Source organism: Micropterus dolomieu, linkage group LG18 (assembly GCF_021292245.1).
Source record: "Micropterus dolomieu isolate WLL.071019.BEF.003 ecotype Adirondacks linkage group LG18, ASM2129224v1, whole genome shotgun sequence".
Lineage (NCBI taxonomy): Eukaryota > Metazoa > Chordata > Actinopteri > Centrarchiformes > Centrarchidae > Micropterus > Micropterus dolomieu.
Genome location: NC_060167.1, coordinates 35705131 through 35727226, shown reverse-complemented (window position 1 = coordinate 35727226; position 22096 = coordinate 35705131). Strand labels below are relative to the sequence as shown.

Sequence of the window (22096 nt, the reverse complement as noted above, 5' to 3'; positions counted from 1 at the left end):
ATTTTTAACAATACCGCCATTGTTACTGCGGTGAAAAAGCAATGTCATATGGCCAGTCCAAACCGCGCACTGCAACATGGCTGTGTTCAACCCTCCCCCACACTGCTTTCACTGCCACAGCTCCAGCAAATCTCTTTCATATGCATAGTCACATATGTTCCAGTCTGCAAGGTAAAAACACGATTCAGGCTGCTTGTTACTTAATTTGGAGGCATTTTAATTGTCTCCGTAGTCCGAAGCACTCACGCAAACGACACACAGGAGGTATCAAAGTGTGGACATGTTACTGAAATTGACATAACTTTGGGATTCCAATGGTATTTTCAAATATACATTTCATATTGCATGCATGACACTGCCATTTTTACAGAATTTCTGTTACAAATAAAACCTTTGACATGAAGCTAAGAGATCTGGGAGTGGCAGTTTCTGCCCACAAACAGGTCTTATTAAGAACATAGACACACAATAGCTCATACATCATTCTTTGTGTATTAAGATTATTAGTGTACAAGACTATTCACAAAGTCCATAACAACTGTCATACACACATCATCAGCGTTCGCTCAAGCTGTAAGTTGATCAACTTAACAATTGTAAACTATCCACGGCAGGCAATCCGAGTGCATAAAGTTAGGCCCAGCACAGGCCTTTACTACATGACATATTGGCTCCACAGAACGTCTCGCCCATCATCAAATTCTACCGATAAATCCAAAAATTGTTATTTAGAATATTTTTACCTTTTGCATAAAGAAAAAAAAAACAATACAACAAAGTCCAGTAACTGTGCATACTGTTAAGGATGGCACACCACAGATTATACAGTATAACAGGCGTATGTATACAAAATATAGCCATTTATCAATAATAAGTAATGTTATTGAGACTACAGGATAGGGATCTTTGGGAGAATAGTTGCATACAGACACAAAATCATTTAAACGTCAAAAATGAGTTCACATAATATCAGTTAATAAGTTGCCCTTCACTCAGGAGTAGTGAATCCAACAGGGAAATACTACATCAGCTATGGGTATAATTATAATTACATTATTTATTAAGCTACAGTACACGGCCCCTTGAATAAGCATAACTACAATACTGGTCAACCACCAAAAATACGTAATTTAACTTTGCCATATCTGATACTGGACAACAAACTAGATGTGTCTGCAAATGTTTTAAGATTCTAATAAGACTCTTCTAAATAGGGGGCCTGTTTAAAAAAGAAAAGGTCACCAGAAAAAGACTGCCTTCGTCTTGTCCCCCTATGAACAACTGGTCTCTCTCTCCTCCTGCTCTCAATGGCCGACTATGCGGCTCAGACAAAGAATGAAAGGGAAACAAATGGCTGAGAGTGTTTGTTTTCTGGTGTTGGGACATGTCTGGTCTCCCCTGGTCTTTTTTAAAGGTTGTTACACTCTTGCATGCCAAGACTCTCCCTGTTGCTGGGAAATGCTGCCCTCTGCTGGTCGCACTGTGGCATTGCAGAGTCATGCCTCCCCCCACTGTGGGTTAGAGCCCCTCAGAGCAGCTTCAGACTCCCAGTGACGTTGTTCACCATCTCCTCCTCACCCATGATGGCCAGAACAGTGCGGGACCCAGCCTCCACCTGCCAAAGACAAGAGGGGTTGGTTTAGTGTTAACATTCTGACAAAATCAAATGTACTTTCTTACCAAATATATTATATATAAAATAAATAAATATTAATAATGTGATAATATCCAGAGAATGACTACGTGCACCTCCAAAAGACATTCACACACAAGATAACTTTGAAAACGGTCTTTTTCCTTTACCTGGGTAAGCCCTGCATCCTGGACCAGGTAAGTGGGCAGGCTGAGGCTCATGGCCAGAGCCTGCAGCTCCAATAGATGAGCCACGTTGGTGCCCTGGACCACCACCTTCTTGGCTCTGTATCAACATAATGCACATTTATTTTTTATATCATTAATGTTCATTAGAATTGACTTAATTATTCTGCAATTTCTGCAGGCAACAATGTTAGCAATGAAACACCTGACTGCTGAACAATTCTACAAAGCGAACAAAGCCCAGAACAATGCCAGGACAAGTGGAACAATTACTGGGATAGAGAAAAGCAAAAGTAGCACAGCTATCCTGACACAGTTGAAAGATGGAGAAAAAAAAAATTAAGTCAAGAGACTCTGAATTCAGATCAAATCAGGTGCTGCAGCGAAAATCAAGTCCTTCCCTTCATTTAAGAGGGGGTAGTCAGTTTAGGCAGCGTTGGTGGGAGCTGCAGAGGATGTTGAAAAAAGAAATAAAAAAACAAGGCAACCTACAGCAGAAAAGTCCCAGGTTCCCCCAGCTGATAGGATGTTTGCTTTTGGATGTTTTTTTTTAAACAGAAAGTGTATGAAACCTATGACCAGTATAGCCATACATTCTGCCATTGTGCATGCTATCGTAGCATTTAGGGTCTCACAGCAGAGTATTGAGTCGTGCTGACCCTAACCCTGATCCCCTAATCCTAACCACAATTTACAGTATGCACAACGAGCTAGCTAATTTAAATCTGTTTAAATATAATTTACATGCGTACAGGTCAAAAGGACGTAATTTTTAAAAAAAAAGATTACTACTGTTAATAATCATTTTTACAGTACTAAATTCTAAAGTTCACTCCTTAAAACTCTAATGCTTAGCTTTAATTATTTTATGTTAAATGTACGTGACTAAGAATAACTTAAAAGAAAGAAATTAGATGACCTTCCACATATTCTGTGTAAACCTGTAGTCATTTTAAGGCTTTGCCAATGAACACCATAACACCATAACAAATGCATGACTTTTCAGTGCATCTCTACTAACATACTGTACAGGCCTTACCCACTGTGGTCCCACTTCCAGGCCATCTCCCTCCAGCTGTTCTTCTCCTGTAGAGCCTGGTACAAACCCACAGCAGCATGGCCAACCTGGGCTGCCACCTGCACAAACACAAGTTCACACCCACACAGGAAACTGTCAAAGTTTTCGTATTAATAACGGTCTCTATGTGCAATTTTTTTCTATTTGAATGCAAACTCCTGAAACGACTGTTCCAGTGCAACTGATCTGAACATCAAGTACAGAACCTGGCAGGTGATCCATACAAATCCAGACTAATAACAACACAGAGACAGGAGTGACTAAATATAGGCGTAAGAGCTTATAAGTTGTTTGTTCAGTCAGTGGAGCAACAAACTATGACTAAGCTATTGTTAAACATTAGGACAACACTATCTTTATGATGGATCGTGTATTTGAGCACAGCACATACCCGACAGTCATTGACAGCACTAGACTTACCTTTCCAACACCCATAGCAAGGTCCATGTTCACCACTAACACCATCTTGAAGATTAGGTCATCGTCTCCCTCCTCCTGAGGGTCAGAGCAGACAAAGACACACTGAGACTTGGCTTTAGACAAACTCCACGAGGTCTAATGTACCAAGGTGTACCTGTGGGGACTAAGGCTATCTTATGGGCACCTCATTCTCCAGCTTGTTGAAGTAGTACATGGCCGCCTCCTCGGCAGACACATTCCGGGTGTGCAGAAGTGCCTGAAGTGGTGAGAAACAATAAAAAAGGTAACAGTAGCTGACAAAGCACAAACTACATTTATTCAATTTGTTTTAAAGTTGGTTCTCTCACACTTACTAGTACTGAAACTATAATTATTGCGTACTCAACTATCCGTCATTTTGAGCTGTTTGGTATAACTGCAATAAATCAAATAAGTCCTTGTTATCAAGGTCTTTATCACAATGCCAGGTCAAGAGTCACAAAGTCAACCATAGTCATCTTTCTTGTTTTAGCTGAGGTTCTAGTTCTGTAGTGTAAGTCAATCCTGGTAGAAACTGTCCATGTGTCCTATTTCTGGAGATCATTTCAATATTTTACAGTGAGCAGAGTATGCAATTAAAATTGAAAAAAAAGCTGTCAAGTAATACATTTTCAATTCAATTTTATTCTATTCTTTCAGACACTATATACATTTACATTTATTCATAGCGACTTACAATTGCTATACATATCAGAGGTTGCATGCCTCTGGAGCAACTAGGGGTTAAGTATCTTGCTCAGGGACCCGATGGTGGATGGTGAATGGTGGATGTCTCACAGTGGGAATTGAACCCAGGTCTCCCACACACCAAAGGCAAGCATCTTGTCTATGCGCCACCACCACCCCACTGTGCCAGTATAACATTGCCATTCATAATTATCAATGGATGTTGATATAAATGTAGCCTAAACTTTGACAAAAGCGCCCCACCTGTTTGGCTGCTTCCTCTGGGATGTCCAGCTCTCTGAGCTGCTGCAGAAACACAGGATTGACATCCTGAGAGCCCGAGTCTGGGCCTGACTGCTCTGATGGCTCCATTCTTGACTGCAATAGGGAACACAGCAATATTGAACACCCTGCACAGCACAATCCCACAGGCAAAATGATACCATTGTCAACTGAATTTACCACATTAAGACTAAAATGACAAATCAATGACTGTGTGCAGTTTAAACACCTCCATCTTTATCCATTAGGCTCTTGTAAAAGAGATCTGAATGTTCTGCATGACTCTGAATAAGGGCTGAACGATATGCAACGGTATTTTGAGAGATAGTGAGATTGCGATTTTCATGGGAATGGTAATTTTAGGATTTAATTTTCACTGAAAGAATATGTGATATATGTTGATGTGATTTTTGCTGCAGTCTATACCATAATAGCATGTTCCCTTACGTCTGGAGAAAATGGTTTGTATGCCTGCACCACACCTTTGTGACACATTTTACCTTTACAAAAAAAAGGTATAGATGCTATTTTGCTATTACAGTTGGCCATGCGATAACCATATTTAGAGTAAGTTCAGCACTGCTCTGAATGCATGCATGCATCATATATGGATGGGCGGATGGCTTATTAGCACAAACATGACAAGCTAACAGAATAAACGGGGGCCTGTAGCCCTTAAATACACAAGTTAAAGCTGGATATAGAACTGTATCTCTACTGGTAAACTGACACATTGCGTTTAAACCTACTGTTAGATGGATAGGAACATTTCGTAAAATGTCGTCCGTTAACGTTACTTGTCCAAGCTAGGCCGTATTAAAAATTGAATGAAGTAACGTTACGATTTGACGTTCTCTTCATTTGCGAAAAGGAAATATAACGTTAAATATAACGCTGCCCTGACAGACAGACAGAACGTGTAACAAAACAAAGCAGAAGTTAGCTGTCGAAAGACAACGTTCAGATAGCTAACGTTAGTTCTGCGCAGTTGACAGTTGTTAGCACACCAACTACGTTTAACGCCATTCAAATTAGCATCGAAAACAATGCAGCTAATGCTAGTTAAGTTACGCTTAATTTTCGCTTAGACTTGTGGTTAAGCCAATACAGCAAGACTACTAACCACAAATTGCACTAAGATGCTGAACGCTAATGTTTTCTTGTTAGTTAAGGCAACCTTTCTGGCTCCACCGATGTTGCTACAAAGGTAGCTAGCGTTAGCATTAGCCGCTAAGTTACCACTCACTGGACAAGCTTCAGTTCAGCCTGTAGTTACCTATTTTGCGCAGCTAGATCGACAGCAGGAACAACGACGGCGACTTCCCCGCGGTTTCTACCAGCCTTAATATTCACCTGCGACGGAACAATTTGTGTTTGAATGTGGAATTACATTCAGTGGGATTCCCGACAGTACTGTCTTCACCGTTACTCCATTTTGCACCCTTGTGTTTGTTGGCATAGGATTCTGCCCTGCCTCGGTGTGCTGTTACAGATTTCCTGGTGATATTAGAATTATGTGATATGCGCATGGACAAAGCACACGTACCCTTCTTACTCCTTTTCTTCCACGTGAGGACAAATGCCGGCTATTGTAATTTTATAACCTCATTATCACATATGCATGCCATTTAGTTATTCATTTACTTGAAGCTTTGTTTATTGCTTTTTAAATAAAGAAAGAACACACACGGCGCCCCCCCCCCCCCTAAGTAAATACATAGATAGAATTAATGAACGACATTGAATAAAAAGTAGGCCTACAGCAAGTAAGAATTATTCTATTTGTTGACTTAAAACCACAGGTTTTAACCACAATGTACTTGACCTTTTTATCTCGTTTTATCCTGTTGCAGCTGACGTGTGTAAAGGTCAGTAGGTTAAGATACAGATAATATATTGATCACGGTAACCTCAGCCTCATGAAGGCAAATAGCACCAGATAAATGGCCCCAGGTCCCTTAGACTCTCACTGGCATCCTGTCCATTATTACAGTTGGGACCACAGCTGTCACTTACCTATGAACACCTGGAGGGATTCAATATGAATGTCGTTTTTTTTGGAAGAAAGAAAACCCATCATTTTAAGAATACTTTATTACATCACCATCTGTGAGAAGTTACACCTTCTCTTATTAAACAGGTTAAATCACTACAGTTACATTTTAAATCAGTATGCACAATGGTGTTAACACACAAAATAAGAAACATCCTTAAAAGCGCTCCTTGCAGAGCCTGCTCTACATTGCCAAATGTATACAGCCTAACACAGTTATAGTCTTTTCTCAGTTGGCTTGTCCTTATCATCATTAAGCTTTAACCCCCAGCAGAAGTGACAGTGTATGACAGAACAAACCATCTGTTCGTATGAATCTGTAGTTGCTTGTGTGTGTTAAGCAATGTAGTGATAAACCTATGCGCTACATTCTGAGCCTGGATCTGGGAATAACACACTTCAGGCTCAAATGACACACATCAACACTCTTCAAGGGGGACATGGACAGAAATGAGACAGATCAGAAAAACTAATCCTTTTCACGGTCATCTTTTTTTGGTCGTTGACGACTAGGGCTGGGTATCAAACCACATTACTTTTAAATCGTGGACTAGACTGTGTATATAGCACTGACTTGAGTAGTGAGAAACTGTTAAATAGTAATTGAGTTTGGTCAGATTCTCAGTCTTCTTTTAGTGTGACACTGAAATGTATATATTCTGCAAAGTAAGGTATTGAACAACTTCAATATTTTGGTATTGAAACTATGACATACTAAAACTACTGGTATTGGTGTTGTGTCAAAATCCGTTTCCCTGTCTATTTGGGTTTCTCCTTGCACTCAACTGAACCCAACCAGTTATGTCTGCAATGCCTGACCATAACCTCAACATTAACCTAAACTGAGCCCGAAGCACAAAGGGCGGTGCCGAGAGAGACACCATTTAAAGGAAACAGACTTTGATACCAGACCGTCATCAACAAATGTCCAACCATAGCCAGCCCCTCCAGCACCAGAAAGCCATCTCAGTCTTTGTCATTTAAATAAGGAAAAATAAAATCAGCAAACATTAGCTCATGTATATAAGGTCTCTGTGCTCCAACCAAAAGCAGTGTGACAAGATCAACTATAGCTACTGAGCCAGTAGTAGTATAATCAATACATAACCTGTATCAACTTAACAAAACAAAAATGCCATATAGACCTTCAGCAAATGAAGCAGTGTCACCCTGTGTTCAATACAAGAACTGTATACCATGATGTCAATACCAAAATATATCAACACGTACCTTTAACTCAGCTTGAAGTGGAACAAGGTGAACCATGATTTAATACGTTTGTTCAAAACCTAAAAGGAATGTTTAAAAAATGTACACAATGGAAATATGACTGACTTGCAAAATAAAACAGGGCGGCGCACACAAAGATTCCACTTAATTAATACGAGTTACTTTATGGAAGGATTTTTTTTTCCTCTAACATCTTTCCAGTGACTATGGACACATCCAACAGTAAGAAACAAAAATGAACGGTCAGGGTTTAGGTACCTTAAAATGCCCCAATGAGCAGGTTCTGATTTCCAATCTCACTTAAAAGGAAAGAAAATAATAACTAGAAATGTCTGAAATGTATCTCTCTGTGTGTGTGTGTGTGTGTGTGTGTGTGTGTGTGTGTGTGTGTGTGTGTGTGTGTGTGTGTGTGTGTGTGTGTGTGTGTGTGTGTGTGTGTATATATGTGTGTATATGTGTGTGTGTGTGTGTGTGTGTGTGTGTACTACTGCAAATGTATGTCCAGCAGGTGTTTCTGTATATGTGCATGAGGGCAGATGTGCGCTGTGCTGCTGTACTGGTAGTTATAGCTGGTTGAAATGTACCTAGTAGTGTCAACATCATCACGAAAAAACAGAGTATTTGATGCAGCACAGTAGGCTGAGGTAGAGTGGCAGTTACTTATTAAACTCTCAGCAATTGGCTTTAAGTAAATGGGGGTTATAAACAATGTTGTGACCAAGGCTTCTTTCTTAAACATCTCCATTTCAGAGAAGAAAATCTTGAAGCTGATTTCACTATTTTCTGAATATACATTCAGACTTAAACATCTAAAATATACTTGATGATGATGAACAATTACTTCATTACTTTGTACTAGAAACCAGAAATGCGAAAATACAAAATACAGCCAGGGCAATATGGATAACGGTGCGCGCGTGCACACGCACACGCACACAGGCATGTGACTTTTGACCGTACAGCAGCGACAAGCACACAAGGCATAAGAGGTACCGCTTCATAAAATTCACTACAGAAGGGAAACTGACATAAAATCCTTCTTTAATAATTTTTCAGATCAGATCAGCTGACTGTGGAGCAGCTGGTTTCCTTTGCACGAGAGCTGCTGTGTAAGATGGAAAAGTTTGAGAGTTAAAACACTCAGTTCTTCCTCCAAATGTCTCTTCAGAAAGTCAATGGAGGGACAGCAGGCCCGACTAGTCTTTTACACATCCCCTCTTTCTTTTTTGTTCTGTGTCCACGTGTTGTCCTGCTACTACAGAGAGCTCAGCGTCTGACCGATGTCTCCTTAGCCAACAACAAAACAGGACAGAAGGTGCTGGAATGTGAACTGAAAGCTCACGGCTCCTCGACTCCAACCCTTCCTCCTGAAAGGAAGGTTGGTACTGTCTTCTTATTTGTCTGTCTCTTGCTCTCCTGCTTTTCGACTCAACCCGCAGGGTGCAAGTCTCTTAATTCACTTTCACGCTCCTAACCTACTCTGCCAAGGCTCTGGTAGGCGTTTCTTCTGTCACAAGTCGGTGACTTTATTCTCCACGGCAGCTGCGATCTGCTGCAATCTGTAGCCCAGTTGCATCTTCTGGGCCGTGGTGTCCTCCTCCAGTGCCGTAATGATCTGATGAGAAGAAGATGGCACAGAGATTGAGGGAGAGAGACAAAAATAAGATTCATCACTCCTGTAAGCAGAAATGTACCAAAAGACTCAACACATAAAAAAAGGAGCAGTTGTATTTCCTCTAAAAGATTATAGTTCTTAGACCCGTTACACCCAGACTGTTCTGACCTCAATTGTTCTGACTGATGGAAGAGAGAGACACGACAGATGGAGAGCTCAAAAAGCAAAGTACGTATCTACATTTCAGAAATCCTGGAAGGAAGAATTTAGGTCGGACTTTCTGCATGCACACTCCCGAGCCTCTTGTCTACTGATTCTGAACTCTACACACAGTGACAACACCACAGATAACGAAATGGAGTCTGCCAACACAAACTCTACTGAAGGACAAAAAACAGCAAACAAGTTTTATGTGCCGAAGCCCATCAGACCAAATCAGAATCAGATCAGCGTCTGGTGAAAACACTGTCCACATCTGGAAAGCGTTTAAATCATGGAGAGACCTCCGCTTTGTTTTGGATATAAAAACTGACAGAGTTGGCTTTCATCCTGTTGGACAGGTAAACTAACATTACTGCAAAACATGTGAAACACATTGTGATTTTGTGCTTTAGCTGGCTCAAGTTACTCTAACGCGACCCACATTTCTATCCTGTGTACCACCAGTATCATGTCAAAGCAAATGTGTAGCGATTTGTTTATACTATATACCTATAGTGACGCGCGGCAGCCAGCTAGATTATCACGGATTGGGTGTTCAATTTAGATTTATTGTCATTTTGTTTTGCGGGAGCACACGCCCCATCCACACTACTCCGTTTGTGTTTTTTTAACAAAACAGAGTTTTAAAACGAATACGATCTCCGTCCACACCAGCGTTTTAGCTGCGTCAGAATTGATCTTAGTCTACATTAAAACGCTGGGCATGTGGGCATGTGTGTGCCGGTGTAAACATGGAGAGGATGGTCTATTCCATAGATACAGAAGAGTAAAGAAATAGGCTAGAGACAAAGAAGTGGCTGTGGTGGCAGAAAACAGACCGTAAGTCATCGTAAAGTAAACACGGCGACATACACAGTACGAGTGTAGGCTGTAAGTGTTATCTGCACGGTACAAAATATTTTAATAATAAGCTCTATCAGCAGCATCCTGTTTCTGCAAGACCCAATTAGAGAGCCAAGGGTGAGCGTCTGCGTCATCCTTTCTATAGTCCTCCATTTTTGTCCGTCTGCGCTAAAACGCTACCCGGAGTTTTAAAAAGAAAAACGGGGTCGCCAGCGTTTTCAAACCTCTCCGTTTTAGGTCTCCATTTTCGCCGTTTTAGGCTGGACCGTAGGTGCAAACGTAGCAAAAGGTCTCCGTTTTAAAACGAAAGCGCAGTAGGGTGGAGGGGGCCTCAGCAGCAATCAGAAACTTCACCGCTAGAGGCCTCTGAAAACTACACACGGCCCCCCTTAATATTGTGATGCATTTTTTGAACTCTAGTATGCACATTATCAAAAATTTGTTGTGCCCCGATATCCTGCGACAGCTCTACTGTTAAACACACCTGGTCATAGTATTTGTTGATGTACTTGTACAGCTCATGCAGTGCGACCAGGTAATTCAGCTCTCCAGAGTAGTTCTGAAACACAAAGCATTCAGATCAGATGTCAGCCTTTGTTTCTTTACACTGTATTTCTCTCCACTGTGGGCTCTGAGGTGTGGCAGCACTCACCCTGGACAGTTCAGCCAGAGCAGAGTTCATCTCCTGGTCACTGGCTGAGATGGTCTGCCTGATGTCAGCATAGTACCTGCAAGAAGGGCATTTATGAGATTACAAACTGCTTTCATGAGCTTGGAGAACAAACATTTTAGACTATAACATGCAGATAAGAAACAAAGAAAAGTGACCTCTAACCAAACAGCAAACATTGCATCATATTGTCCGGAGAGGTGAACCCACCTTTCTACCATCTGTTTGTAGCGGGGGATGTCTCTGGCATACAGCAGCTTGTTGATGGGAGAGTCCTGCTCAAAAAGAAAAGAGGGAATGAGAAGAGAGAAGGAGGGGCAGGAGGCGGCTTCATCTCCATTTGGGACTGAAAAGCCACCAACTGCAACCGACTGATCCATCATCTACAGCCTTAACTTTTCCTCCTTTTTAAACATCTTTGTCTTCCGGTATTAGTATATCTGACAGGGCATTTCATTCAGTCTAAATTATGACTTCAGACAAACAGGTGGTACATAATCTTTGTGACAGTGGAACCACATAAAAAACTATTTCACATAAAAGCATACGTATATAATGGAAATATGTAAGTTCTAGCGTGCAAGCTTCTACTTGCTCCCTCCCCCGTCCAGCCTCACCCGTCCCAGCTTGTGCTCAGCGATGGTGCAGGAGTCCATGAAGGTCTGGGCGATGACAGAGAGCACAGCGTCCACGTGGTCCGACGCCTGGACGTCAAAGATAAACTGAGGGTTCTTCACAATGTTGATCCAAAAACGCAGAGGCAGGCTGGAGAAATAGAGGAAACATTAGAATTATATATTATTTGTTTCAAGATCCAGCTTGAGTCACTCTTTCAAGTGGTGGAATTCTTTATTCATTAAATCCAATTGTCCAAGAAGTTTTTTGGACAAAATCATTTTAACCCCTCATGTGCCCGCACAGTGTCACCTTCATCTCTTCATGCGAGTACTGTACCTGTTGGTTTTCCAAATGTGGATGGTCTCTGGGTCAGAGATGCCGTGTTGTCCTGCCTGGTCGTCCAGCAGGTCAAAGAAGTATTTGACAGCCAGCGGGACAGGACGACTGGTGCTGAGGATCACGGTGAACAGATCGTCTACAAACTTCTGCAACGTCCCCTGAAGAACATGGCGGAGGAGGGCGAGAGTCAATATGATTTAGTGCGGAGGTATGCTTGTTACAACGCAGTAATACACACATTATAGGGAAGGAGGAGTATGTCAACGTGTTAACTGTATACACCTCTCTCTGTATAAAATTAAGTGAAAAGGAGAACAAACTGGTGTCAGCAGTTTTTCTAAATTGATTGCAAACACTGACAATTAAACAATCTGGGAAAGAGATCTCAATTTAGCTGATCATTGGTGGACTGCCAGAATCTCCTCAGTTGTTCTTATTAGGAGACAGGTCTCTCCTGCCACAAGTTAAAGTGCTGCTAGAAAGCAGTCTGTATTTCTGCAGAAATGGGACCTAAAATGTGATCAGATCTTCACTCAAGTCCTACAAGTTCACAAGGAGAGCCAGTTTATACCACAAAAAATAATCCCTTATCTTTGGTGGAGGAATTTTGGCCCATTCCTCTTACAAAACCACATCAGCTCAGTGATGTTGGTGGGCTTCCTTAACATATTGGATTTAGGCTTGTCTTGTTCCCTTTGCTTTTTTACCTGTTCCTCATTGATTTAGTGTAGTTTGTTTCTCTATTGAAAAACTTAATAACAAACTTGAATTACAAAAAAAAAAAGTTTTTGTTGTTGTATAAATAATGACCTATTAATGTTGTTAAAACAAATTAGGCAACCATACAGTTTCAGAAATGTACTATAGTACAAATATCAGGATTATTTCATCATTATAATTGCAAATTGAAACAAATTTACCAGCTGTTGGTATGGACAGCTGTATGGAAACCTAATGTGTGTGCGTGTACCTTCATGGACAGCAGGCGGGTCAGGTAGATCTCAGGGATGGCCTTGGCCCTCTCTCTCTCCCTCAGGCTGCCTCTGCGGTGTTTGGGCAGCTCAGGCTCTTCACTAGCTTTCACTAGATGCCACAGCCTCACTCCGCCTTCATCTGCATCCTCCAGCATTGGAGTCTCTGCATAAGTCAATGTTTTAAAAGGTTTATTTAATATCGTTCACTGACCAGTGGTGTTCAGTTAATAATGAAAATAATCGTTAGTTGCAGCCCTACGACAGACATGTTTCTGTTGCAGTCGTACACATAGAAAGGGTTTAGTCAGGATTCTGTTGGGAGTGTAGTAGAAGCAAAGGTGATTTTAAGGTGGCAGCTTGATTACCACGAGGAGAAACTGATTATTCATATTTGCAATAATACAGTTCTCATGTTAACTCACTCTCTCCTGCCACGTAGTCATGGTTGTCATGGTGAATGTTTTTGGTGTGGCGAGGAACCAGTGCTACTGTTGCACCGTCTGGGACCTGATGAACAACATATACAGTTAGCATGATTAGACTTCTTACTTTCAGAAATTAAAACATATTCTTTGAAAAGGAAGCATGTTAGTGAAGCCTGAAACTTCGACCTTGTAGTGCTGCAGTGTGTTGAGGCGTTTCCAGTTGCCTTGAACCACAGACGTCAAGTCCTCGTCCGACAGGATGAGATGACCGGCAACACCAGACCGCCACTCTGAACAAGACACAACAGCCAGACAGTCAGCCCACTGTGTTTAAAGTGTGTGCGCACACACACGCTTATCGCTGCCAGAACATAACAGAGTGAGATACTTAGAAAATGTAATATATTTACAGTGGAATATGTGTATGTACACTTCCAGGTGCTTTCCAGTATGTATTCCAGCTGGAGGAGCTTTGGTTAGTTACGGGTCTTACATCAGATTTTGTCATCTGAACGCACTGATAACTTGGGTGAAAGACTGACCAAGTAATGAACTTTTCTTGCTGTAGGGGGCACCACAGCTCAGCTAATGGAACTGGATTCACCTCACAAGTGTGCCGATTCAGAATGTCATAGCCATAGCTAAAATGCTACAATGGCTTTAATCTGTATATAAATCTGCGTTAGATGTGATGGGGTGTATATGGGTTCTCACCAAGGTCCAATGACTCGCCGTGGGGTCGGTGGGAGAAGGAGGTGCCCTTGTACACCTGATCCAGGAGCTTCTCTTTCACCTGTGTAATGGTGTCACAGTCCAGCACTTTGGAGGGCAGTGGCTGGCTCTCGTTCACTCCTCCACCCTGCACCAAAACATTTAGAGTCTGCAGAAGTAGGAAAAAGGAGGGATGAGAGAATGAAAGAGGGTTTAAAAAAAAACAACTTCCTAACTGCCATGGTGGCTGTGTAGGATTCTTTGCAAATGATTATTTTCTTTAAAGTCAGACTTCTCCCTACCAGGGTCTTGTACTCCACGTCCTCTCGCAACAGGCGGTTGTCATTGAGGGTGTACTTGGCCTTGCCGGTCACAGCGTCCACTGGTCCTTTATCTACCTGGTGCTTTATGGCCCTGAAAAGCATGTAAAGAGACTCCCCCGCTGAGTCCTGCACAAACACACACATACACACAGAAGTCAGTTATCACTGACCTGACACACACTGCAGGAGAGAGCGAAGGGCTCAAATGGCACATTGTTATGCTAACATGCTAATGTGTCATAAAGTGCTTTTTGAGAGTCAAGTGACTGATGTATTATCAGATTTTATTGGTCATGTATTTTGCTGCAAATATTATGTTGAGTAATGACTCATCTATTAAATTTGACAAGATCTAAGAAGGTTATGGGTTTTTTTTTCCTTACTTGACTCCTACTAATACACTATTCAGTCTATTTAACAGTTTTAACAACTCTTTTCATAGCCCTTTGGTTCTAATAATATTGACTGCATTTTAAATAACATTAAAGGACCAGTTTAGTTGGTTTCTTGTAGTAAAGGGAAACAATTATTCAATTTATTACAAAGAGTTTGATGCCAAGATCAATACCACTCATATCTGTACGTTAAATATGAAGCTACAGCCAGCAGTCAGTTTCTTAGTTTAGAATAAGGAAACAGCTAGCCTGTCCAAGGGTGACAAAATTCAACCATCAGCATCTCTAAAGCTCACTAATTAACACATTATATCTCATTGGTTTAATCAAAAACCGAGGTGTAGAAATGTCATGCTGTGGTTTTGTGGAAGGTTATGTGCTCCAGGAGGTCACTGCTCCCAGCCATGCCGCTCTACAAGAAAGCGAATAAGCACATTTCCCCACACACACCAATTTATATGTAGAGTGGAAAGAGAAGTGGGTGGATGTTGGCTGTGGAAGGACTTTGGCTTTTTTGTCGCTTTCTTTTTGATTTTTTTCTTACACTGTCAGTCAATCAGTTTTGTCTGAATGGTGTGAAATCTGATTAAAAGATGGGTCATAAAGATAGTTTACACTATATGGGTTTTTCTCATGTCTCAGAGATCAAATTGGCAACCTTCTATTCACGAACACAGATCAAACTCTGTACAATGTTACAACATTTCATTGTAGCAGCAATATAAAATCATGTCTTATGTGTTGACTGACCCTGAGGAAAGCGTAGAGGCAGATGGACATCCAGTTGGTCAGCAGCTTCTCCACCACTGTTTCTGTTCTGCAGAGAAAAAACACACAGGGTTTGACTCGCATCTTAAAAACACCTTTACCTATAACAACGTGCTCACCGCCCTTCTTCTTCTTACCGTCGCAGCATCAGCTTTGGGTTCTTGGCCACATACTGTTCCACCAGGTCGTTCAGGAGAGTTTTGAGGATGTCAGTGAAATACTCCAGTTTGCCATGCAGCGCCACCGTCAGCAGGGAGGCCACGTAGGCCCTGTCCCTGGGAGAGAAAGTCCGCTGGCTCTCCAGAGTGTGAATGAACTGAGAAGAAGAGCGGCAAATTATCCCTCTGATCAAACTGCTGGTGTTGTCTTAACGCCTCATTATACTGACAATACTACCTTGGTGAGGAAGAGTTTACTGTTAAGCAGGTTGGACAATTGCACCAAGCCCTGCTCCACCGTCTGCCGCCGACACTCCTGAACGTCCAGGTCCCGTCTCAGCGGAGATTCCCGGTGGCCAGGGAAGAATATGCGCTCAGCGTACATCCGATAGTCAAGGAAAGGGATGCCAGAGCCCACCAGGTCACTGGACATGTCCATCATCTCTGTCATCAGGTCTGAAGTGGGGTAAGGGAGGGGGCATAAAAGATCTGGAGGTGTTGCTACAAGCTCTTTTGTCTTCAGCTTCTACTATATATTATATTCAAAATGCATGCTGGGAATGCTGTGTTGGAAGACTAAAAGTAAACTCCTCTGAAGCAGCCATGTGGGATGGAACATTTCATCCAGGACGTGTGATGTAATTGTATAATTTCATAAGGTGTGAAAACAAAGTGGATCTGTTGGCCACCATAAAATAAACTTTCTTGTTCCTATCCTCTCCCAACATCCTTCCTCTCTTTCCTGCTCTCTCGCTTACTCTTTTTTACACTCTTACCTGTGAACTCTTTCTTGCAGCGGTCTCTCACGCTGGTCTCCAGGTTCTCCAGTTGGATCTGGACCTTCTTGTAGTCTCTCAGAGCCTGCTTACTCTTTCTCCTGACAGGCACCAGCAAAGACGGGAACAGACGGTCAGGCAGGGATAGAGGAGAAAGGAGAAGTAAAACCAGTAACTGGAAGTAAAACCAGTGAAACTGTGAAAAGGGTGACTCAAGCCATTTGCCCCAACAAACCCCCAGCAGTAAGGATCAGGGTTAATCGTGGGGTCGTGCTGGGTCAGAAAATGGAAACACACTGTCTGATTTGGAAACACCCAAAGGTGATCCTGTTCCTATACTTCTCAATGTTCTTGACTTTACATGATCAAGTCACCATGTTCTTCCTCCCCAGTCTAATAATGATGGTTCTAAGTGTGAAAATAGGAGACAGTTGCACCTTCCCCCGTCCCTGTTCTACATCAATTTTATGTGGATTTATAAATATTTGCAATGGACATCTGAGCAAATATCCTAGGAAAGTGTCACACTGAATCTAAACATACGTGTGTTACATCTGTGTTTTCAGATTTGAGCTATAAAGTACTTTGCCTCCATGAGCCTCCATGAGCTGTGTGTCACAGTCACTGCTGACCGTGTTTTTAGGCGGGCCAAATCAGTGGTCAAACTACAACAACTGACTCGCCTTTGATTTTAGAACAAGCTGTTCGTCTCACCTCATGCAGTAGCTTCGCCTCACAACTCTCCCTCTGGCCCCCTAATGTTTCTTCTTCACATCCTATTCATCATTTATGTTTTTACATTTATATTTACTCAGAGTATTCTGTTGCCTACTTTATGTCTGACAGAGCAGTAGCACTGAATGACAGGACGTAAAGTTGGTATCACTTTATTCCCATTTGCTCACATGCTATATGTAAAGCCTTTCGCTGGATTTCATCCACGTGCATCTCAGTGCTGCTAGATTAACATTGTTGTACAAGGGCTTCTTTTTTAAATCCTCTTCTGCCACATACTGTTGAGGAATACCAGAATCTCAATTTAAAATTTGGTCATTCACGGGGTTTCATATTTTATCAAGTTTGGTGTATTAAGGATGATAACTGATAAAAGTATCACAGCAGTCTTAAGAAGACAGATTAAGAAGTGCACTCTCTGTGCACAATAACCTTGTGCTGCTGCAGCGTTTATAATAATCTAATGACCAATATCACCAAAAAACTCCTGTATAGTGCAAACCAAGTCCACAGTGCATCTCTAACTTTACTTACCAATTGACCAGATTATGTGTAATTTACTGACCTGTAAATGAGCACAATGATGAGGACGATGAGGGCTACTATGGACGCCCCGACTCCAACTCCAATCTGAGCCTCCAGGGGAAAAGTGGACAGGCTGAGGTTGTCATACTGAACCTTACCCAGGGAGAAGTTCAGGTTGCCCATTTGGACCTGAAACACACAAACCAGAGCCTTATTTCATCAGACAGAGCTTTCAAACAGCAGTGTCCTACCTTGCTTGATGAGACTTTATATCAGAAGGAAATTTACAATCTTGCAGAGTGGTGAACAGAGAGCCACCTAATGCTGCTGATTTTAGGAAAAAGGGGGCAAAAAAGGTAAAGAAAGTCCAGAAACAGCTATATTTCTTAAGGAAACTTAAGACAGCAAAATTCCTGTGCCAAGTTCAAGTTAACTTTTACAGAGGAGCAACAGAAAGCATCCTGACTGGAAACATCACTAACATGGGATGTGCACGGCCCAGGACCGGAGGGCCCAAAGGATACTGAAGGACAGTACCCACCCAGCCACAGCCTGTTCACCCTGCTGCCTTCTGGGAAGAGATATAGAAGTTTCTGCTGCTGCACCACCAGACTGCAGAGCAGCTTCTTTCCCCAAGCTATCAGACTTTTAAACTCTAATTTCATCCTCAGCACTGCTCCATGTAAAATTGTTTCATTTCTCTGACGTTATTTATCATATACCATCTTGTATATAAAATTTTTGTATAAACTTTATAAACTTTTTTTTTAAGCAACACAAAAAGGAACTCCAACATCATCTCGTTATACAACCCTGTGTTGTAAAATGATGAATAAATCTACCTTATATAAAGTGAAAACACTGAGGACTCACTGTGAATTCGGGCAGGTTATCAGAGCCTTCACGTTTCTTGCCGTTGGGTCCAGGTGCAGGCTGCTGAGGCGGAGGCTCGCAGTACAGATGGTTTCTGGTCAGGGTCTTAACAGCACACACACCCTCCCCGACCAACACTACCACCTCGTCCTTAGTGATAGCCAGGTCCAGGTTTTCCCCCTGAGAACACATGGAGTTCATCTTAAATCTATTTTCACTTCCAGTTCTTGTCATTTTTTTTCCTCTTAAAATTTTCCAGCCATACAAAAAAGTGAAAAACTGAGTGAAAATCTGCCTGTCTATCATTGCCTCTAACCTCCAGCTGGATGAAGCTGCCGGGGTTGTAGCGGTAGGCCTTTAAAGGGTCCTGTTGGTTCAGGGGCCGTAGGACGGGGTTGGGCTCGTAGCTGAAGGTCTGGGGGTTGAGACTGCCGAAGCCAAAGCGCAGGTTGTCCAGCAGAAACTCTACTGTGACCTTTGACCCCCAGATGGAAGAGTCCACCATAGGAGAGCGGCACAGGATCAGGGAAGAGGAGTTTACCTCACAGCGCTCCGTGAACTGATGAGAGAGATGTAAAACAGACTTTTAAAGGTGGGGTTTGCAGTTCCAATCCAATACTCGTCTTTTTGTCAAATATCATGGTCTGCTAGCTGTCCATTCTGTGTGTGCACTGAAAAAAGTCTGGTGTTTGTCATCCTGATTACTCAACCCTCATTATAACACTCTCTCATATTGGATAACATGTAGGAATAAACGTGACAGAATGCCCCTTTAGTAAAAGAAGAAACTTGCATTTAAAAATAACAAACTAACACACACACACCTGTTTGACAACAGAGCAGAGTGGGTCTCTGGGACAGACAGGGTCAGGAACCATCCTCGCTGGCCTTCTCAAAGTCTTCTCCCGGTCCTCCCCTTGCTCTCCACTCCTCCTCTTCCTTCTCCTTCGCTTCTTCCTTTTATTCGGGCTGACCGACTCAAGGGGAGAGACAGCCACCACCATCTGCGGCTCCTGCACCACATCCAGGTATTCGCCCGACACGTAGATCAGCCGACCGCCACTAAACAGACAGAAAACTCTTAAATTCACAGCACTTCAATTTTTAGCACCTAAAAACTCAGTGAGGGAACAAACGGTTGAGAGATGAAGGCCAACGTCCCAGACTCACGCCAGAAAGCTCTTTGCCGGTGTGGCGTGGGTGATGTTGGGGTTGTCGGTGTAACAGTAGGTTGAACTGTGGAGGTGGCGCTGGCTGCTGCCATAATGCAGGGTGACCTTGTGATCTCCGGTCTTATTACTGCTGCCTGTCACACACTGAACACTGGAGCTCTGCACCTCTGACACACTGAGGAGAGGAGGAAGCACAAAGGGGAGCGATTAATAAATGAGGTGATACTTTATTGACCCCAGAGAGAAGTTGTATTTTGTCCTCCCCCCTCTGCCACAAGGAGGTCAAAGGTCAGACTGACAGAGGGAACAGAGAGTGTCTTACATTTTACAGGGCACCCCTCCCACAGTGATGGTGAGGTCAGAGGAACGTCCTGTCAGCAGGTTTCGGCCAGTGATTGTCAGGGATGTTCCTCCAGCTTTGGGCCCCCTTCCAGGAAAGACCCCCATAACAAAGGGGTCCTGAGAGGGAGGAAAAGATGGAAGAAGACTGTGGTTAGAACTACAACTTCTCAAACACAGAGAAAGTGATGAAGAACCAGCTCAAAGAACAGTGGTGCTTGCAGTTAATATTCTACAATGTGCCCTTACTTCTCTTTTACTAGCATGTGTATGTATGTGACATCCTGTCAATCGTGCGACATAAGCTCCAGTTTGCTAATGATGTTACATTCCATGTAATGCTAAAAACCTTAGTTGATCAATAGAAAATGAATCATCACTAATTTTGATAAATTACATTCATTGTTTAAGTCATTTATTAAGAAAAAGTAAGTAGAAAGAAAGAAAATAAATTCTATTCTCTGCTTGAAACTTCTCCAGTTATAGAACTTGTTGTTTTTCTGTGTTGTAAACTGAATATCTTTGGGTTTTGGACTGTTGGTTGGACAAAATAAGCAATGCAAAGACGTCATCTGGGTCTCCAGGAAATTGTGGACATGTATGACTTATTTTCTGACATTATAAAGACTAAACGATTAATAAAAATAAAAAAATCAACAGATTAATACAAACCCTCTAATCTCTCTTCCTAATTTATTATCTTATATGTCTTTGATATTTAGTTATATTTTGCTATGTGCTACTGAAACAATACAGTTTTCACAGATGGGTCAACGACAGTCTTATCCAATCTACTATAATTCAATCTAATTTAATGTACCTGGTAGCTGAATATTTCGCTGGACAGGCCCAACTCTCCTCCACTCACTTCAACAGACACTTGGCCCTTCTTCTCTCCTCCACTGGCTTTGGTTCTGCACACAATCCTGAAAGACAGACATCACTCTTGGGATAGTTCTTATAAAGAGTCATGCATGCACCCTGGCAATGTTTAATTAAGATGAGAACAAGAGAAGGACACACTTGCACATGCTTTGTAGTATGCTACGTTTTGAGAAACACGCTCAATCCACAGTATTCCATTCAAGTCCCTTACAACATGACAATAAAAACACAGAACTTCTGAACTTCTCCCCTACACCCCCTCAGCAGCAGCCCGTCTGTACCTGGAGGAGACCTCGTAGAGGCTGGGGATGACAGTGCAGTCCACCCCAGCTACTGACACAGAGTGGAGGATGTCTTCCGCCTTCTGGCCCAGGTTGGAGCCTGAGATGGTTACCATGGTGCCGCCTTCTAATGAACCAGAGAGTGGCTCAATCTGAGGGAAGTAAGGAAATGCTTCAATTTAAAAGAACTTTTCTGGATGCATCTTTTTCTGTTAATGATTCATTTTGTAAGTGCCAATTTATTTAAGTTTTAATGTTGAATGATTGTAAAGAAAGAGCTCTGATCTGAAATGTGAAAACAAATTGTCACTATAAGCATCTGAAATGTTAGGGTTATTATGTGTCTCCCACACTCCCAAAGTAAATATGTAAGTGAAGAGGTCAAAGGTCAGTACTCACGGAGTGGATGACAGGGGCAGGGCATGTCTGCTGGACCGGTTCACTGCAGGAGTCTGAATACAAACAGCTGGCATGAGCACCGCCACACCACACACAACCATACTTCTGGTCAGCAGTATGGCAGCGGCTGCAATCAGAGCGGCTCACAGAGCAGTTGTACAGAGTCACTGAGGGCAGAACAGACACACAAAAGTAAGCATCAGTCAAGGTTTTTGGAGAAAAGACTTGCAAAGACACTGTCTGAGGATAATGGCCCTATGTTGAGAGCAAAGAAGCTGCAAGAGAATAACTATAATCAGATCAGTTACAATCTAATGTAACCTTTAAAGAAACAACTTTGACCTCACCATATAGATCAGGAGAACTGTCCACATGGAAGGTGTCCCTCCTCTTCACATACACCATGGCATTGTATTCCTCCACTGGAGCAGAATATGTGTACTGCACAAACAACAATGGTTTCA

At 42.2% G+C, this 22096-nt stretch overlaps 2 protein-coding genes across 6 annotated transcripts in view; both read right to left on the bottom strand.

The window, feature by feature from the left end:
* Nucleotides 1-200: 200 nt before the first annotated feature.
* si:dkey-19e4.5 (UBA_like_SF and PTH2 domain-containing protein) lies at nucleotides 201-5872 on the bottom strand. 5 transcript variants are annotated; one of them, XM_046075230.1, is made up of 7 exons: nucleotides 5850-5872; nucleotides 4286-4399; nucleotides 3501-3572; nucleotides 3317-3391; nucleotides 2858-2955; nucleotides 1804-1918; nucleotides 201-1615 (listed from the first exon to the last, which is right to left on the bottom strand). In XM_046075230.1, the coding sequence occupies exons 2-7, from the start codon at nucleotides 4391-4393 to the stop codon at nucleotides 1529-1531; spliced, it is 555 nt and encodes a 184-aa protein (XP_045931186.1). In that variant the 5' UTR covers nucleotides 4394-4399; nucleotides 5850-5872; the 3' UTR covers nucleotides 201-1528. The 5 variants fall into 5 exon arrangements, with proteins under 5 accessions (XP_045931186.1, XP_045931181.1, XP_045931183.1 ...); XM_046075225.1 differs by lacking the exon at nucleotides 5850-5872 and adding an exon at nucleotides 5694-5813; XM_046075227.1 differs by lacking the exon at nucleotides 5850-5872 and adding an exon at nucleotides 5657-5786.
* Nucleotides 5873-6379: 507 nt separating this feature from the next.
* The window catches only part of plxnb1b (plexin b1b), a 107459-nt gene continuing 91742 nt past the window's right edge, over nucleotides 6380-22096 (bottom strand). The window contains exons 15-39 of the mRNA XM_046075156.1: nucleotides 21980-22073; nucleotides 21633-21799; nucleotides 21234-21385; nucleotides 20888-20993; nucleotides 20051-20187; nucleotides 19727-19903; nucleotides 19381-19618; nucleotides 18873-19115; nucleotides 18557-18736; nucleotides 17724-17872; nucleotides 16424-16524; nucleotides 15886-16103; nucleotides 15627-15805; nucleotides 15472-15538; nucleotides 14306-14452; nucleotides 14007-14172; nucleotides 13479-13582; nucleotides 13290-13374; nucleotides 12864-13030; nucleotides 11891-12051; nucleotides 11554-11701; nucleotides 11147-11211; nucleotides 10919-10994; nucleotides 10751-10825; nucleotides 6380-9201 (exon numbers count right to left, since the gene is read on the bottom strand). Coding sequence (XP_045931112.1) covers nucleotides 9097-9201; nucleotides 10751-10825; nucleotides 10919-10994; nucleotides 11147-11211; nucleotides 11554-11701; nucleotides 11891-12051; nucleotides 12864-13030; nucleotides 13290-13374; nucleotides 13479-13582; nucleotides 14007-14172; nucleotides 14306-14452; nucleotides 15472-15538; nucleotides 15627-15805; nucleotides 15886-16103; nucleotides 16424-16524; nucleotides 17724-17872; nucleotides 18557-18736; nucleotides 18873-19115; nucleotides 19381-19618; nucleotides 19727-19903; nucleotides 20051-20187; nucleotides 20888-20993; nucleotides 21234-21385; nucleotides 21633-21799; nucleotides 21980-22073 — 3507 coding nt within the window. The 3' untranslated portion in view covers nucleotides 6380-9096. The remainder of the gene's footprint in view (nucleotides 9202-10750; nucleotides 10826-10918; nucleotides 10995-11146; nucleotides 11212-11553; nucleotides 11702-11890; nucleotides 12052-12863; nucleotides 13031-13289; nucleotides 13375-13478; nucleotides 13583-14006; nucleotides 14173-14305; nucleotides 14453-15471; nucleotides 15539-15626; nucleotides 15806-15885; nucleotides 16104-16423; nucleotides 16525-17723; nucleotides 17873-18556; nucleotides 18737-18872; nucleotides 19116-19380; nucleotides 19619-19726; nucleotides 19904-20050; nucleotides 20188-20887; nucleotides 20994-21233; nucleotides 21386-21632; nucleotides 21800-21979; nucleotides 22074-22096) is intronic.